This window comes from Synchiropus splendidus, chromosome 12, assembly GCF_027744825.2.
Source record: "Synchiropus splendidus isolate RoL2022-P1 chromosome 12, RoL_Sspl_1.0, whole genome shotgun sequence".
Taxonomy (NCBI): domain Eukaryota; kingdom Metazoa; phylum Chordata; class Actinopteri; order Syngnathiformes; family Callionymidae; genus Synchiropus; species Synchiropus splendidus.
This window is the reverse complement of record NC_071345.1, coordinates 11,817,763-11,836,528: the sequence shown is the minus strand read 5'-3', so window position 1 is coordinate 11,836,528 and position 18,766 is coordinate 11,817,763. Positions and strand designations below refer to the sequence as shown.

General features: G+C 45.1%; 1 protein-coding gene across 4 annotated transcripts in view; it reads left to right on the top strand.

Moving 5' to 3' along the window:
• ddr1 (discoidin domain receptor tyrosine kinase 1) overlaps positions 1-18,341 on the top strand; it is a 44,248-nt gene extending 25,907 nt beyond the window's left edge. Inside the window, exons 4-20 of one of the 4 annotated variants that reach the window (XM_053880947.1) lie at positions 840-915; positions 1,086-1,238; positions 1,433-1,580; positions 4,867-4,969; positions 5,647-5,833; positions 9,359-9,608; positions 9,670-9,810; positions 10,687-10,743; positions 11,907-12,073; positions 12,291-12,492; positions 13,806-13,925; positions 14,615-14,901; positions 14,981-15,108; positions 15,183-15,380; positions 15,451-15,718; positions 16,649-16,798; positions 16,902-18,341. In XM_053880947.1, the coding sequence (XP_053736922.1) occupies positions 840-915; positions 1,086-1,238; positions 1,433-1,580; positions 4,867-4,969; positions 5,647-5,833; positions 9,359-9,608; positions 9,670-9,810; positions 10,687-10,743; positions 11,907-12,073; positions 12,291-12,492; positions 13,806-13,925; positions 14,615-14,901; positions 14,981-15,108; positions 15,183-15,380; positions 15,451-15,718; positions 16,649-16,798; positions 16,902-17,042 (2,776 nt within the window). In that variant the 3' untranslated portion in view covers positions 17,043-18,341. The remainder of the gene's footprint in view (positions 1-839; positions 916-1,085; positions 1,239-1,432; positions 1,581-4,866; positions 4,970-5,646; positions 5,834-9,358; positions 9,609-9,669; positions 9,811-10,686; positions 10,744-11,906; positions 12,074-12,290; positions 12,493-13,805; positions 13,926-14,614; positions 14,902-14,980; positions 15,109-15,182; positions 15,381-15,450; positions 15,719-16,648; positions 16,799-16,901) is intronic. The other 3 variants (XM_053880948.1, XM_053880949.1, XM_053880950.1) reach the window with 3 other exon arrangements.
• Positions 18,342-18,766: the final 425 nt, after the last annotated feature.

The following is an 18,766-nucleotide window of genomic DNA, read 5'->3' as shown; positions in this document are numbered from 1 at the left end:
GATCTCGTCCCTCAAAGAGAAATCAGATCTCCTTCATAGGCACTGACTGTTTCTGGTGGATTCACTGCATTTCTTCCGTCTGGAGTCTGGGAGAAGTTTATGATCTCACTGCACTATGGAAGCCAGGCTCATGTGGTGCCAAAGCTGTGAATGGTGTTGTTTGGCAGCCAGACTGCAACCCATATTCCAATCAGCCATCACTTTATAGGTACTGACAGGTGAAGTAAATAACCCTGGCGCTCTTATTGCGGCATCTGCCAGTCAGTGGGATACACTTGGCAGCAAGGGACCATTTTGTCCTCAAAATTGATGTGTCAATTTAGCAAACATGAACACGTATAATGGCTGGGGTCAGAGCATTTTTCAAATCGAGTTCTTGCGTGGTGTTAGCAGTTAATGTCGCTCAAAAGTAGTTGTCAGGAAGGAAAATCAGGGAACACAAGGCCATGGTGATGTGAAGGTGGAGTCACTTCTTTTCAGTCAAACATATATTTCTTGAGTTTTTACGCACCAACACCAGCAAATGTCTGAGAGGGTTAGGATGCTTCATGCTTTATTCAGCAGCCAGTCTACAAGCAAAACCCAGATGAACTGCACGGTGCTTGTAGTGCTCACTTCTATGTTTATTCCTGAGGATCATCTTGGTAGGAGGTCACCAGCTCTCCAGAGGAAGCTGGAACTAACTTAAAAAACCCTCTAAATATTAGTGATCAACCTCCTTAGCTGTGCTATACAGGAAGCTAATGTTTGCATGTCTGATACCACAACAAGGCAAAGTAAAGTCTTAATTCTGTGACGTAGCAAAGTCTTATCTGCTGTTTCTTCATTTTTTTCTTCAGGCTGAGTTCTGGAGAAGGGGATGGAGCCTGGTGTCCTGCCGCTGCTGTCTTCCCTACTGCATCAGAGTACCTTCAGGTGACAAATCCACAGCTGACTGAGTCATTGGTCTTTATTTTCTAATTGAACACACTAAATATTAATTTACATGTTTTGTAAGTATATAAATATAGCTCTTGCAGCTGTTTAAACTAAGCAGTTATTTCAAAATCAAATGTCTTAGTGCCTACTTTTCTCTCATGCTTCAGATTGACTTGCACAAACTCCACTTCCTGGCTCTGGTCGGTACCCAGGGTCGTCATGCAGACGGACACGGCCAAGAGTTTGCCCGCAGTTATCGTCTGCGCTACTCCCGCGATGGAGTAAAGTGGATGACATGGAGGGACCGTGGAGGGCAAGATGTAAGTTTGTTTTAGAAACGGTCCATTGACTCATTCTTGAGATTATCAATGTACTTCACATGTTATGCAAATGTTGCAGTGAGTGTGAGCTCATAAAAGATGAAAAGAGTCAGAGCAATATGCCCTGAGTGAAAGTCATTCTCAACTTTCCAGCAAAGAGAAGAAGATGGTGATTGATGTGTCTCTTTCTATAGGTGGTGACAGGAAACGAGAACACCTATGATGTGGTGCTCAAAGACCTGGGCCCTCCCATCGTGGCCCGCATGATACGTTTCTATCCACTGGCTGACAGAGTTATGAGCGTTTGCCTTCGGGTGGAACTGTATGGCTGCCTCTGGGACGGTGAGTGTGTTGGCGTAAATGTTTTGGTGCTTTAAATGCGGTGATATCGTAACTAGCAGCATACACATATTGTGATGAAGAGCCATCAATCTGGCAGGCTCCACTCCTGGTGGTGCCCTTCCGTCAATTCCTTTAAGTTTCAGCTTTGCAACCATACTCCCCCTGGAACCCAAAGACTTTGGTTTCTTATGTGCTGCCCGGCAGGTCATAGGAATAACACCGCCGGATCGCTAGTTGGCATCGTTTACGGTCGGAACTATGACGGTATCTGATCATCTTCGAACCTCTGACTTTTGTTCTTGATTAATGAAAACATTCTTGGCAAATGCTTTCGCTTTTGTCCGTCTTGCGCCGGTCCAAGAATTTCGCCTTGAGCGGCACAATACAAATGCCCCTGGCTGTCCCTCTTAATCATGGCCCCGGTTCATATAATGGAGCTGCCATTATACATCAATACAGGCAAGAGCACCACGTTTTGTGGCTATTGTCCAATGCTGGATGCCTTTAAGAAGTCATTTCAATTTGTTTCTCAGGCGCCTCTCTGCATGCAACACGTCACTGTGGATCTTTTTGCGTAAAAATGCATCAACATGCATTTAAAGGGATCACAAGTGTTATTTGTGCTGTGTTGTGATGCCATAGTAAATTAAATCCTTCACTTTTTAAGGATCTTATCATCTGGAAGAGGCCCAGCTTCTAAGTCTGATGGCATGGTTCTCCTTCTGATCAGGGTAGAATGGATTTTTTTTTAGTCATTAGTCATTCCGTCCCACAGTTTTACAGACCACCCTATGACACTCGTGACATAATTTGATCATGAATTTCCTCCACAATTTGAAATGATGTTTCCACTTTTTGTAGATAGGTGGAGTCTATTGGGTAAGACCTCACCATCCCATAGTGCTGAACAGTTAAGGAAAAACTGGTATCAGAAAATAGTCACTAACAACTTCAGTCATTCTAGCACCTATTATATTGATATTTTTATACGTTGAACATTAGAATATATAAACCTTCAATTAAATATCAAACCTATAATTTCTAATATCAAATGACGTACATTTCTATGACATGAAAACATTACAGGTTCTGAAATAAATTGGTCTCTGACTGAGTGCATCCTCTCACTTTTTAAAGTGGCAACTAAGTCTATGCTGGAAAAAGTTGAACTTTTAGGATAAAAATCAATTTTAGAGTAATTGAGAAATACGTAGAGAACATGTTTGGATTCATTTTTCGATCGCATTCATTTCTGAGAGACAAGTTGTCCATGTTTGTGCTCATTACTCACATGCCATGGAGTTTCATAGAGCTCTCCATGACTGGTAATACTGATAAATCAGATCTTATTTGCAGATGCTAATGATGCTTGGATTAATATTCATACTCATTTATGTAGGAAAAGAAACGTGCTTCATCTCCCACCTCGCTAACTTCCAACCGCTCTGTTAAATCTAGATCCCTTTCAGTCAAATGTGTTCATTTTAGAATCTGCCTCGAGCCATCAAGTGAAGCTTTGGCCATCAGCTGATGTGAAGGTTTGATCTACCGCATTAAAATCCCAGTCCTAGTGCGGTTTGTCCACATCAGAGTGTCCAAGCGGTGATGAATGATGCAGCTCTCCATATTCCCCGCAGCACTAAGCCGACTAACTCAGTATTTATTGTTGGCTGACCTCCTCTCTGGCCTCTTCCCTCAGACTCCATCAGTAAATCAGAGCTGTCGTCGAGGCGAGAAGTTCCTGGACTTTTTTCTTCAGGGGAAATGTCTTTGAAAAAATATATTCTAATATGACTCAGTTATGTTAGCTGGCGGCAAAATATCACTGTGTATATGTTTCACTGGGTGGGCTTTACAAGATATGATAATAATATATCTCTTTTTGAGACGCCTTGAATAAAATTTATAGGAAGCTATAAGTTCCAGCACAAAAGGTCCAGCTCCGATCACAGTGTTTATTGGTTAAGGCTCAAACGTATGAGACTGCTCATACGTTTGATCATTTATTTATTACTGCCCAGCCTCTGTGAACTAAATCATGTAGTGCCAAGAAATGAAGCAAGCAGGCGGTCAGACAATCTCATAGACTGCCCCCATTAAAACTAGCTAAATGTATAAAAAAACAATAGATGTACAGCAGAGACAAATAATTCATGTGTGTGAATAGTCTTCTGGTGTCAACAGACCTGACTGCCAATCATCTTACTCATTGTTTTCAGTGCATGTAAATGTGGGCAGTACAGAAACACACCGTCATGCAGACTGGAGTTGCCCTCCTTTGGACTCAGTTTTAAAGTCACCTATTCTTTGTAATGCTTAACAGAGCAGCGGGCTGATGTCACCCCTGTGTGTGCAAAGGCCTGTGTTTCAGCGGTTAATGCTCGCTGAGGCGACAGCGGCCAGAGCTGTGTACTGTTTCTCTGACTTTACAGTTAAAAAGCATTTCCTCCCACAGCACTGGGAACTGTTAAACATTAACTGAGTGAATGTGATGCTGCTCTTTATTCAGGGGGGCGCCGCGCAGTCGCAGGACAATTTGGAATTTCCAATATGTGTTATGGACTGAACAACAGGCAAATGTGTAGATTAATCTGGGTAATGTGTTGTCCCTTGTTCAGTTTTGTGATGTTCTGGATTTCTATCACCTTTCACTCGATAAGATTCTCACTAATACAGCCCACACACCGATCTCTGTTTGAAAGTAGAAAGTGTCACTAGAATAAATCAACTTTCATGTGACTGTGCTGATGAAATCTGGTATTTTTAAAAGTCCACATTGTATCGTGGTTTGGCATTATTGGTATCAGCCTTGCTTTTATTTAAATGGATGTTTCAAGCCTGGGAACGTTGCATGTTTTCTGACATGTTTCTGACACACCCGGCACAAACACGTATTGTGTGGCCACTCGGATACGAATGTGGTCAACATTGTCTTCCCGGCAGATCATTGCATTGTCTTTGGTTTTGAATCATTTTGGGTTGATTTTTAGATGTGTGCGGCCATGTTTCGGTTTTGTTTTGTTTTGTTCTTACCATTACCTTAGTCGTAGTGGTGCAAATCCGTTCATTTGTTGCAATGTCAGTCTTTATATCCATCCACATACTGTCTGTCATACTGTCAAAGAAAATGAATGGGTGAAGTTTTGATCCTTCCTCATATATTCCAGTGCTGCCCTGTGAACATTGTGACTGTACAAATGTTACAGGTGAAGTGATCATCGCTATACATGTAGGTATAATTTGTTTTCACACACTTCAAACGCTTGTCCTTCTCTGTATCTCTCAGACGGTCTGAAAGCCTACACAGCTCCACTGGGTCACGTCATGAACCTGTCCGGCATGCCCGTGTACCTGAACGACTCCACCTACGATGGAAGCACAGAACAGAGGTAACTCACTCAGCGACTTGTGAAGCAAGATGTCTGTTATCACATCCAGTGGCTGTTCTACATAGTTTCAAGAGTAAACAGTAAACAGCCTGACATGATTTACAAACAACATCTGTTAGCATTGAAGTTTCATCCAAACTCTGTGGCGCAGAGTAATCGTTGGGGAGTGGACATTTTCAGGCCTGTTTCCTGTCCACTGATGTCTTGGCAAAGTGCTGTTGTGTGAGAGCGGGGAGCCGTAGATGGGGTCCGCACGTGGATGGGTCGTGTGGCTCTCGGGCCTGATATGCTTTGCCTAGTGAGGTAACACTTTTGATGTGATCCAGAATAATTGGTAGCAGATGTGTGTGTTGTTGTTGGACTCATTTGGTGACCTTGTTTTGTAGAACTGGGTTTGTTGAGGTGTGTGACGTGAGTGTGTGTAGCAGCCTGGCTCATTTGTGTGTTGCTTTTGAATAAAATGCTCAGAAATGAGAATAGTATTCCCCAGGAAAGACCACAGATGAATTGTTATGGAAGGCGACTGCGTTTTGTAATCCAAAAATAATGATGCCGTTCTAAAAAATATTGAACAGTTTTAAGAAATCAAAGCTGGAATGCTCACGTCGACCATTAGCAGCAGAAACAGTTCTTTTTATTTTTCAGAAAATTTGAGTTGGGTGTGCGTTTGTTTCCAGGGTGCAGTTCGGGGGCCTGGGCCAGCTGTGCGACGGCGTCCTCGGGGGAGACGACTTTCTGGAAACCAAGGAGCTTCGAGTGTGGCCGGGGTACGACTACCTCGGTTGGAACAGAGACGTTCTTGGACAAGGCAGCGTGGACATCGAGTTCCAGTTTGAGAAGCCACGTGTGTTCCACAAAATGCAGGTTGGTGACCACGTTTATTGAAGACATGAATGCATTTCACTTCTGAAACCTCAAGATCCAGCTTGCCGAAAATTCCCCCTCTTGCTATTAATAATGTGATGTCCAGCTCCGCTGGGACTTTAGCTAAACACAAGGTTATCAAGAACTGCTCTCCTGCTGCAGAATCTTAAAATAGCCAATGTTGAGTCAAGTTCAGCCACATATCAGAGTGAATGGATAACAACCCTCACTCATCAGTACCAGATTCTCGTCCTTCGCTTTGTCTGAAATGATTCCAGAGTTTTTTATTCCCCTCTCACTCTGCTCCACTGTGGTTTAAAGAGAGACAAGAGCATGTGTGTGATGGTCATCCAGCTCCTGTTAGTCCTTGATGACTTGAAGTTAAATGGTGAAAAGATCATAAAGGTTGTTGATATTGAATAACCAGAATGGGTGCATTCTGGCTGAGAGAATAAAGTGAGGTGGTTATGAAAGTAATAGTCTTTAAATGAAAGCAGCGAGGTGCTCACTGAAGTGACTGTATTAGCTTGCACTTATGATTTAGTGTGCACATTAGGATCTGCCTTTATTGTTGTGTCTAGTAAAGATTCTTAAGAACTTGGAGGGATTCCTATCGGCTCAGAATTAGATCCCAACGAAACACAAGGCGTCATTTGAAGCAGAATGGCTTTGCAGCCATTTCATTAGTTTTAATGTGCCGTGTTGTTTGTGCTCCTGTCACCGCTGGCTTCATCTCCACTGAGTTTGTTGAGGTTTTTGTGTGTGGCTTTTGTTTGGGTCAGGATTGCAGGTGGATTGTCAGTCTCCGTAGCGATTAGTTCAGTAACTGAAAACAAAAAAAGGTTGTTCTGCAATTTTTGTTCAAACAGCTTTGAGATTTGAGCTCATATTTGTTTTTGTTATCAAAGTTCTTATTGAACTGTCAGCCCCAAATCAACTCTCAAAACAGTACCACAGCCAACAACTCACGCCGCCACAACTACAGCAGCTACTGCTTCTCCAGCTCCAACAAGTGGAGATCTACGACTGACACTGTTGCCGATTGAAGTGTCCCAAGATGTTGAAAGACTATCAAGGTTTTTGGGGTTTTGACAGTGCTGCGAAATTTTCAACATCTCTTTCTGTCTTTACTGTCAAATTATCTGGATGCTGTTTCACGTTAAGAAAGTCTTACAGCCACAGCGTGTAAGCCCGGCTGTTCCAATAAAACCTGAAGCTCTACAGGCATTGTTTGATGGCATGCCACCTTTTTTTCCCGTCTTTTCTTTGCCTTTTAAAACCCCACTGGTCTGCCTTGTGTTTTTCTTCTGCTTATCCAGTTTTCCTGCCTTTTCCCCCCGTGGCCCTCTCTCTCTAAACTCAGCTGACTTTCAGTGTTACGCTCCTGCAGCGGAGCGGATATGTCACACACACAGGTCAGGTAAATAAGAGTGGGAACCTGAACCCAAGTCTTTCTGGACGTGTCTCTGCGGACCACGCGTACTTAACCTGCGACTAATTACTCTCCCAGAGGGAAATGTGTTATTTGGCCTTTTGTCACTTCTAACCTGGATTTCCTGTCGACCTTTGACACGTCAGAGTGGTCACACACTGTGATGTTCCTCTGTAGGTTTTCACTGGAAATATTTCAGGCGGGACTAAATCGGTGATTGTGATGAAGCAGGTAAAGTTTAATGAAAGAGGTTTTATGCTCCGTGCATGTCAGCGAAGCCATATTCCCCGATGGAGTAGCGAGTTACCTCCTTTCTGTTGACTTATTGGAACACCACCTCCATTAGCAACATCGGTGCCGTCCAGAAAGAGTCAGTTTCATGTCAACTCAGCATCTGGGGCAGCTGTTCTTCCTGCATCTGTACGTGTGTGTGTGTGTGTGTGTGTTAACATGTGGATCTGATTATGCCGGCCCGTCCCGGAGTTGGTGTGAGGTTGGTCGTAAACCTGCCAGAGCGGCTCCGCTTCACTTCTCCTTGTTCAGAGGAAAAATAATCGCCTTCATCCTCCCGTCTCTCAGCGACAATCACGTCAAATAAGTAATGACTTCATGTTAATGGGAGGATTAGCAAAGATAAAATGGTAATAAAAATAAATCCAAATCAAAGCAGGTGGAAAGTAAATTCTGCTGATGAATTTATGAGCCAATAAAGTTTAAGAACCTGAGGTGAAAGAGGAGGAAGAGTTCAATAGTATCATGGCTTTGCCTTTATTTCCATTCATTTCCTTGACTGCTTTTGTGTCTCTGTCATGGCTGGCATCTTAAGTCTTTTGTCCCCGACTATTACATTTGGTGGAAACAAATCCTATAAGTCTCAATTGGACCTAAACATTCAACTCCATCCGTCCGCAATGGCCCTGACATCTGATCTATAGTATTATATTATATCTTCATTACTACCTTTTCCCCACATTTTCCCGTCTGTTTTTCTTCCCCCAAAGCTATTAAGTTATATTGAATCATTAACAAAAAAATTAAAATATATTACATACTCGCTGCTTTAAAGACCTTCAGTGTAGTAAGACAATATTCACAAATGTATAGGCAAACAATATTGTGCCATAATTACTCTTTTTCAAAATGTTCTTCTTGTTTATTGTATTTTAGTAACAAAATTGAAGTTAAATGTATGTCTAGTTCGCTTCTGTTCTTCTGTCGGCCCCTCACAACAGTCGTAGTATATAATGTGGCCCTAGAGGAAATTTCATTTCCCTCCCCGGCTTTAGCCACTCTCCAGGCAGAAACTGCAGACCTCATCTCGAGACAAAATCCATGGTGTAAAAGCCCCTTTAACCGTTACACTCATATTTCCTCAACCAGTCACACTAAGGTCCAACTTACCCTGAACCCTGACTGAATCCCACATGATCTACTGTGCCACAGTGTTGATGAAATGTGTGTTCATGTGACCAAAGCTGAGACCAGTGGAGGATGTTGTGTTGTACAGTGGATCCCAGTGAAATGATGAACCGTGTCAGTCTCAGCGGGATTTAAGGTCTTGATGTCCGGGAGCCATGCAAATCAGCAAGCAACCGCTCTCATAATGGAGCTGTGACTGAAGCTCATCTACAACGTATTAAGGAAGTGGGATTGTTATTGATAATACTAATCAGATGTCATTTATGTTGTTGTCCTGTTGGTTTCTGCGAGTGAGCTCTCGGAGGTTTTTATTTTAAGATTGTCTATTAACTGGCTGAGTCTGAGCGCAGCTGCACTAATTTTATTAAAATGGATATTGTGGCTGCTTTTTCATCCTCATTTCTCGGCAGCATCTGTCCTGCCTACAAAACGGCGCTCTTTACCGGGCAATTTTTTCTTCTGTGGTTCATTTGGTTCTTCTCTCTCGTGAGCACCGCCTCGTGCCAAAGCAATTAAAGCCAAACAGGATGAGAATGTCTCTTTAATTTTGTTTAGTAATTGAATCCCCTTCTTCCTCTACACGGTAAATTAATCTGCAAGCTCCTCGCTTGTCCAAAATCATCCAGGTGTTTTCCACCAATCCCCCTTCATACTTCTTCCCTTCCTGTCTGTAGGTGCACAGCAACAACCGGCACACCCTCGGGGTTCGGGTTTTCAACAAAGTGGAGTGCATGTTTAAGCCAATCCTCCTGCATCCGTGGTCCAGCCCTCCGCTCATCCTGCTGGTCCCTCTGGAGGACCTGAAGGACCCGTCGTCCCGCACCATCACGCTACCGCTGGGTGGCCGAGTCGCTCAGATTCTCCTCTGCAAGTTCTACTTCACCGACCGCTGGCTGCTCCTCAGCGAGATCTCCTTCGTCTCCGGTAGGAAACAGTATCAGTTTGGCTTCTTTAGAATCTTATTTTACATCCTCATCTTCTACAGAGCCTTTTGAAGATGGTGTCCTGCAGCCTAATTCATTGCCACCGAATCTGCCGTTGGCACCCACCACGACTTCTGTTCTCGCTCACAACACTTCTTCCTCTCCCACGTCGAGCTCCTCCAACTCCTCCGCCATTCCTCCTGGTGAGTCCTTTCTTTCCGTCTCATCCTTGTCCTCACCATCTCCCATCACTTGCTTCTGTTTTTCATTCTCTTCAGCCATCAGTCATGCACCGACATACTATCAAAAGATGCCTGATGAAAATTTTGACCTACTGTGAAATGAGAATCAAAATTATCCAGAAGAAAGAAGGCAAAAAAGCAGTGAAAATCTGGAGTGATTTTGACGTAAATGCACACTAAAAACATAGGAAACTAGATCCAAATAAGGGATATCTATTTATCTATCTAAACTATACTTCATAAATTATACTAATGTTGTTGTCAAGATCATAACTCATCTGGTATGGGTTTGTGTAGCCCCTTTTAGAGTGGGAGAAAAACGGAAAATTAAAAAAACTTTTAAATATTTGTTTAAATGTAGCTCTATTTATTTCTTAACTTTCAGTTGTCATTTAGGTGTAATGGGCAGGAACCAAAGCCAGAGCAGGTCACAAAGGTAAACAACTCTAGAGAGAAGCAGCGACTGGAAGATTGAAAACCTTATCAGACCATTAGGGAATTTGAAACTGCTGGCTTTGGGGTCATGTGATTTTTCTTTACAGTCTTAGTCAGCACAACTGATAACAATTATAATTGTTCAGAGGGAACAAGCAGAAATGAGGGCACTAATCCAACACAATGAGTCAGGCGATTAAAAGGAGATTTAAATTCTCTGAGATCCACGTCTCCAAAATAAGAAATTAGTGGAGGTTTTCAGCCTGGTCGTGGAGACTCATCCTTCCACAGTGAAGACTGGCATGTCTGTGAACAGAGCAGCTCATTACTGTGCCACATTTCATGAGTCATTTTTCTCTCCATCCCCACTTTCCTCCTCGACCATCCCTCGCTCTCCTCCAGCCTCCCTCTCCACCACGGGCTCCGGGGCGCACACCACCGGTAACTGGACGCCGTCAGGTGAGAGTTAAAAACACCAGCTGAGAGCAGGCTGTGGGAGGGAGAGTCGCTCCATCCGCTCTTGGCTCTTCTCCAGCGTCTTAAAACTGTCGTGGTGCTCGGCAGAGTATGAAGTATAATAGAAGAGGGGATTACTGGGCAGGATTTGGCGCTGCGTTCTCTCCCTCTCTCTATCTCCCCTGGTGTGGGAGATATACAGCTGCAGGAAAAATACTCTTATACATTATGTTTATGCGTGACAACAACACGGCTCCCTGGGTTCTCGCTGTGCAGATTCGTGGAATTGGATCTGTTCTACATAACAAAACAGTATTAATATTTTTCACTCGTACAACTGGAACCTTTTTCTGGTGCTGCTTTAGCAGATGAATGTTGCTCAGAAGAATTGCTACTGAAGTGCTATAACTCTCTTGAAAACAACTTGGAATACACAATGGAACGCCAGGAGGCTAAACTGACGCTGCTCAGGAATGTTCCTCTGTCCGAGTGCTTCTTGACATCATTGCAGTGTCATTGCTTGAAACTATTTAGTTATTTTAGGTGGCCTCCTGGAGGAGCCCGAAGCACGTGGAGTATATCAGGTTGGAGGGTAGAGCAGCGTGGGTGCTGAGGTTGGACCTCCGTGCCATCTTCTCCTGGTGGTCTACTGTATGAAACAGGAGGTCAACATGTAATGGCCGATTGTGAAATCATGTGCAGACTGAAGAAGCGTGAGATGAAACTCTGGAACCCTAGCGCTTCTCAAACATCAGCATGTTCCTTATGTTCATCTTAAGTGATGAATTTGTCTTGTCAGTCAGTCCTGTGGGAGGTTTTATGGGGATCTTTACGAGCCACATTCAGCCCAAACTATACTTACCGAAGTCTTTTATCCCTCTTACAAATGACACGCTGCCGTGGACCCTCAAGCAGGATCAGATGACTGTTGAGTGATGGATTGTTGTGCAGCTACACGATCTTCACATTCTGTCCTCCAGGCTGCAGCAGACAGTCCCCATCAGAGATGATCCTGATGAAACCGAATCCGTCGCCCTGACCTCAGAGCGCCCCGACTTGCCGTTCACAGTTTAATAAGCCTGCTGGCCGTCTCGCTGACACGCTGCCTCTTTCATGTGAAATGTTGGTCACGTCAGACTCCTGAAGGATTCGTGTTTCTCTCTCAGGTTCAGAATTTGCTGCTGTGTCGCCAAGGGCGGGACTTCCTGTAGCCAAGGATGACAGCAGCAACACGGCCATTCTGATTGGCTGCCTGGTGGGCATCATCCTGCTGCTGCTGGCCATCATCGCCGTGATTCTGTGGAGGCAGTACTGGAAGAAGATCCTGGGGAAGGTGAGGAGTCTATTGTTCTCCTTCTGTTCGGGTGAATGCAAATAGTTTCAAGCTTTGTTGCTCACTTCTCTTCTTTAAGATGAGGATTCTCCACCATTTCTTTTGTTGATGTCCCATGTAACAATGAAAACATCCGACCTGATTCTGCCTTCAAGCAATGAACAATATCAATAAAAAATCTGAACATGTCGGTGTTGACAAGTGTCCCCTCCTCCAGGCTCAGGGAAGTTTGTCCAACGACGAGCTGCGCGTCCATCTCTCCGTCCCCACGGACAACGTGGTCATCAACAACACGCACAGCTACTCCAGCCGATACCAGAGGATCCACACTTTCCCCGACGACCACGAGCGGGAAGGCGAGGGGGAGTACCAGGAGCCCAGCGCTCTGCTGCGGCCCCGGGACTACAGAGACAGTTCCGGTGAGTTCAGCTTGTCTTGTGTGTACCCTTGCTTCCTGTGTTAAATGACTGAGCAGTGCTGTGGTGTTTATACGTACCGGAGACGCAAGCCCAGGTTTTTTTTTCCCTTGCCGATGTAACAAACCAGCAATGAGAAACAATCCGTGAAAGTAATGACAGCATAACGTGTTCACTAAGTTCCCAGTAATAATAGTCAAATAGTCCAAACAGAACACCAAAATTGTCAATAGGAATTATACTTCTAGAATCGTGGGATTGGAATTTTCAAAACTGCTTCAACAGTTGCTTTCATGAACAGCTTTTACTGTTGGGCACGGCATCACTTTCTTTATCATTTTTTCTTTTCAAGAACTTCTCCACAGTTGGTAACTATCACAGATTTGCAGCTGTCAAGTCAATTCAGTGACTCACGACTACCACCATACGTAAAACTAAAAAGCTTTTAGCAGCCGTCTAGAAGGCGCTCGCGGTCCAAACATGGGCCCCGGCTTCATGGTCAAGAATCACTGGTTTAGGGGACATTCTCAGTTAAGAATGTCGCTTGCTAGTTTACATTAAACTCCAAATAAGTTCCGCTGCTGTGACAACTGAGGCTCCTCAGACGGTCATTGTACCATCAAATTGTTTAAGTAGCAGTTAAATGAGATGCATGGTTCACAGAGCCCGACATGTTTCATATGACGGAACCCCGTCCCGTCTGCCTCTCACCAGCTCTAACCGACATAAGAAGCGAGACGTAAATCAGAAGCATGGTGATGCAGAACATGCTGACATGCGGGAATATACAATCTGTCGTGCGCTGATGTGGACTGATGCACAGTCGACACACAGGCGACGTGGAGCTCTTTCATGTGGACTGACTTTGATGACTCAAGTTTACACACATTGCATCATATTTGCTTCCAAAAGCGGTTTGCGGGTCGCATCAATAAACAAGCAGCGGGGGGGAAGAAAACGTGGCCTCTGGTGTAGGAACCACATGGGGAGGGCTGTAGTCGAATCCTGAGTGGAAGATGTACAAAGAGGTTGGTTTTTTTTAGGGAGAAACCTGGTTGTGTTGGTCGTTCGGAGGTTGGCATGCTCAGTTTGAAATAACCGACTCATTTCATGGCTCGCTTTAATGTGTTCTCTTTTGTTTTGTCCTCCCTGCACCAGTCCCCTCCCCCTGAGCCCCTCTGTCTTTTATATAATGCTAACTGAGTCCTGCACTTTTGTGTTTTTGTTTTGTTTATGTGACCTATATTACGGTGCCTGCCTGCGTGTGTCCTGCCCTGCCCGGTCTGGTGTGTGGTTGTGTGTGTGTGCGTGTTCAGCCTTGCTGCTAAACAACCCGGCCTATCACCTGCTCCTGTCAGATCACAGAAAAGCCACCAGGCCTCTAGGAGGCGCCGGCACCTCCAAGGCTCAAGAAAAGAGCCTCAATGTGCCTCATGGTAAGACGATGGAGACCGAAGGGAGTCGTACTACTAACAACCCCTTACAGGAGCAGCAGTGGTGCGACCGTCTGCTCCTGTAAACCAAACCAGATGTGAGGAAGAGGTTGCATGAGTCTTCCTCTTCTTTCTCACGACCGTCTGTGTCATTCATCTTCTCCACGTGTTGCTGCATGTTCACTGTGGAATCATGAAGCTCCTCCTCTGCGCCAGGGCTGATCCAGATCTCAGTTTAGAAAGAAGCAAACTGGAAAATCATTCTTTTTTATTTATTTATTTAATTCTTGTATTAGTGAAGTGGACCAAAAGTGCCCCAACTTAAGGCAACTTGGGCAAAGCTTCTAGATTCAGTGACTAAACTGAAGAGGGACAAGTCATAAGTTTGGGAAGGTTAGATTTTTTTTCCGACTTCCTGCAATGGGTTCAAAAGTGCCCACTTCTTTTATTCATGTGATTCCAGAAGGGTAAGGAGAAAGTCTGTTCATGTTAGAATTGATGTTAAAGTGAAAGAGAGATCTGGATTGATTCTGCGCAGCTGGATAATCCGTCTCTCAGATGCTTATCGACACTCCAAATCCAAAACCGCCTTATGATTCCACACTTCTTCACTTCCTGCTGGGTGACAGGCTAGTTAGCCGACTCTTCTGTGTTTGTCGCTCTGAAATGGATCCTGTGCTCCCCCTCCCCAGCGATGGAGCTGGAACTGGAGAAGGGAGCGCACGAGGAACCCCCTCCATACCCCGGGTCACCGCCTTATCCTAACCTGTCCCCGCCCGTGTCCCCCCCACTCCCTCCGAGCGTCCCTCACTATGCCGAGGCCGACATCGTGAGCTTGCAGGGCGTCAGCGGTAACAACACCTATGCCGTCCCCGCCTTGGCGTCCACCAGCCCCGGGGCCGACGCCTCCCCCCTCCCCGAGCTGCCCAGGCACTTCCTCGTGTTCAAGGAGAAGCTGGGAGAGGGTCAGTTTGGAGAGGTGAGGTCACATAAGGTCGCAATACGTGAGCGGGCTTGAGGGGTTTTGGTTTTGACGTCTGTGCTCTGTTGCTGGAAAGGTGCACCTGTGTGAAATAGAAAACCCTCAGGACCTGCCAAGCCTGGAGTTCCCCTTTAATGTGAGGAAAGGACGCCCTCTGCTGGTAGCGGTGAAGATACTGCGCCCGGATGCGTCCAAGAACGCCAGGTTAGTTTCTGTAAGGTCTACAGTAAACGATATTATATGGCAGCATCATGAGAGCTCTCTGTCGCCCCCTCCAGGAACGACTTCCTGAAGGAAGTGAAGATTCTGTCTCGGCTGAAGGACCCGAACATCATCCGTCTGCTGGGTGTGTGTGTGAGCAGCGACCCACTCTGCATGGTGACCGAGTACATGGAGTGTGGAGACCTGAACCAGTACCTGTCCCAGCGGGTGCTTCTGGACAAGACCGGACCTTCACATAATTCCCCCACCGTCAGGTAGCCGAAGCTCCAGACTGCCTGGACCTCCTGGTTCTGTTGACTGACGGTGTGGTGTTTCAACCCGCAGCTACCCGGCTCTGATCTCCATGGCGAGCCAGATCGCATCAGGAATGAAGTTCCTGTCCTCGCTCAACTTTGTTCACCGAGACCTGGCCACGCGGAACTGCCTGGTGGGAGGAGAGCTGGGCGACAGCGGGGGAGATCCCAGCGGCGAGCGCCACATCAAGATCGCAGACTTCGGGATGAGCAGGAACCTGTACGCTGGAGATTACTACAGGATCCAGGGCCGGGCCGTGCTGCCCATCCGCTGGATGGCCTGGGAGTGTATCCTGATGGTGAGAACCTTCTGACCGCTTCCGTCTCCACTCAGACTGTAGAGGAAGTCTCAGCTTTCACTGCGTCAGCAGCTCATGATCCCAACATAAGATAAACCTTTAGCCCTTGACAAGCCGTCTGTTTACACTGTTAACTTTTAAACTGTAAATTTTGACTTAAAAGGCGGGTCATTCCAGTGAGTCTCACAGAGAGAGACCACCAGGCTGCTCAGTCCTACCCAGACTAACTGGAAGAAAAGCTGATGATACAAGTCCAGGAGTGAAAGTTTTGTTTATTTGTTGTTTATAATTTCACTTTACTTATAAGCAGAGTTTAGAGTTCTTACCATGTTATTAAGTTGAAGGATCCAGTTGAAAACTCACTGTGATGTCGACAAGCCTGGCATTGAAAATGTAATTTGTATTGAGAAAAGGGACAAAAGCACTCTATAGTACCTATTGCATGTTTTTTTTTACAAATATACAGCCATAAAACCGAAATAAACCCAGGTAATCCAAAGCAGATAAACTTTATTTTACCATTTTATATATTTTTTTACATCTTCAATCTTTGCACAAGACAAAACAGACATTATTTGTATTTTCAGAATTTTATCTTTTGTATCCTAATGTGTCTTAGTCATTATTGTAGTTTAACTGTAAAATGGAAAACGTGGAAAAATAAGTGTCAATGATTGAATGAAATCAATTGTTAATGATATTCTCATCCAATGAGTATTTGAAAATAAAAAAATCGTTCAACCCAGTTACTAATAACATGATAAGAACCATCTAGTTACATAGTGACTTTCTGTCTGTTACCTTTCTGCATCAGTGCGATGTGATAGAGCAGAACCAGTGTGATGGAGCTGTGGCATCGATTGCCTTCTCAACCTTGTTTTGATGGAGCCCCTGTATGTCAGTGATGGTGACGTGGTTGTGTGACGGCAGGGCAAGTTCACCACGGCGAGTGACGTGTGGGCGTTCGGCGTGACTCTGTGGGAGATGCTGAGCGTCTGTCAGGAGCAGCCGTACTCCAATCTGACGGACGAGCAGGTCATCGACAACGCTGGAGAGTTCTTCAGAGACCAGGGCAGACAGGTAGTTTTCCAGGCTTCATTTCAGTCCTGAAGCAGCCGTGAAACTACCTGCAGGAGAACATGAGTCTTTGCACCTGGGCTCACAGCTGGCTCCTCCTCCGCAGGTGTACCTGAACCGGCCGGCTGTGTGTCCTCAGGGTCTCTACGAGCTCATGCTGAGCTGCTGGAACCGAGACTGCAAGCTCCGGCCGTCCTTCGGCTACATCCACTCCTTCCTCACGGAGGACGCCATGAACATGGTGTGAGGACAACGCTTGGGCGGGGAAGGACGGAGAACGGGTTTCTGGTCTTTGTATTTTCTACTGGCGAGAAGGACGGGGCTGAGACGCCGCTGGTTCGGTTCATTTCCATGTCAGACCCCGACGCTTGAGCTAGTCTGAGCTGGATCTTGGTGGTGGGGCTCGCTGCATAGAGACTTTCCTGGTGTGACTGTCGCTCACGGTACTGACGGAGCTGGGGCCTGGACCCTTTAGTTCTAGAAGCCTCCTTAGATTGATCTGCGTGGTTCATGCAGGTGATGGATCTGCCCATACACACTCACCTGTGTATGAAAGCTACACATTTTCAAGTCTTCAAAGTCCATCAAAAATGGCTGTAAACCTCCAGAGAGACTAGCAGGTTGCTCTCTCGTCAGGCAGTTTTCTTTCATGTACTCCTCCCACAGTAGCCTCAGACTTGTATTGATCATCGTTGGTCTTAAATTGAGATTTTCACGGGACTCTCTTGTGTATTAAGAACTTGGAGTCATACAACGTGCACCAGAGCTTCTTACTTTAGCTCCACAAACAGAACCCACAGAAGCTACTTCTGCCCCGTCTCCACTAGAGACACGCTTCTATTGGAGCGCGTGACCAACCAGTAACGCCAACGGGCGACACCTGGTGGTGACATGATGCGTCGAGCGTCTGAACTTGCGCAGACAGACTTGACAAAATGCACAGAAGAGGACAGGCGGCTGAACATGACGCTTCCTATGTTTAGAAAAAAGACTTTGCTGCCCCCTTGAGGTGGAGGATGGGACCTGCCGGTACCCCGAAAGAATTCCGAGCTCACCTGCACTTTAAACCCTCCATGCATGTCCGAGTCACGACTCTCGAGTTCACTTTTGAACGCCATTTAACCCTCTTTGACGAGTCAAAGCCTTGGATTGTGACATTTCAAGTGATGCAAAATAGTCGCATCATTTCTGATACACTGTCGTCCAACGTTTTTATACACATACTGTACTTGTCCTCCTGACCTTGAAGCTGTACATATTTTTAAAGAATTGTGATTTTTCCTGAACGATTCCTGTAACTCGCTCTAGAACGCTTGCTGCCTTCCATGCTCTTCTAGTTCTATGTGTCTATTTTTGTAGACGTTTCAATAAAGTTACACAAATTTAAACTAAAAGCTGCAGAGTTTTCAATGCACCTTAAAGTTCGTTTCGCGGACACTAACGTTTGACAGTTTTGGTCAGAGCCCTTGTGACGTCATCGAATCGTGATTTTTTTTTGGTGTGTGTGTGTGTGTTTCGACAGTTGCATGTTTCTGATGTGATTTACGCTTGTTTTGTGGATGTATTTGTATGTAATGACTTTAAAATACAATTTAAGCCATTATTATCCCTGTTTCAACATTTAAAAAAATTCCTTATACAGCATGTTTTACACAATATTTACAGTTCAAATGAGTTTGTTTATAAACAAAAATGACCCCAAACTTAAATGACCTTTTGATCTGTTTCTCTCACACACTTTTTTCCCCTGAGATTATGGTCACCCTTTGACACTGAAAAATCATATATTTATACGCGTGTTAAAAAAATAACTTGTATTTACTGTCTTTCATATGTAGCGCTACTTTGTCTTTATTTTAATGCCATCCATTTCCAAATATGCAGTGAGTCAGCCATCAGCAATCGTGGTCTCCTCACCAGTGTCAGAGCATATTCGATCTAGCCGAGTCTCCCAGGACCAGTCAGCAGTTG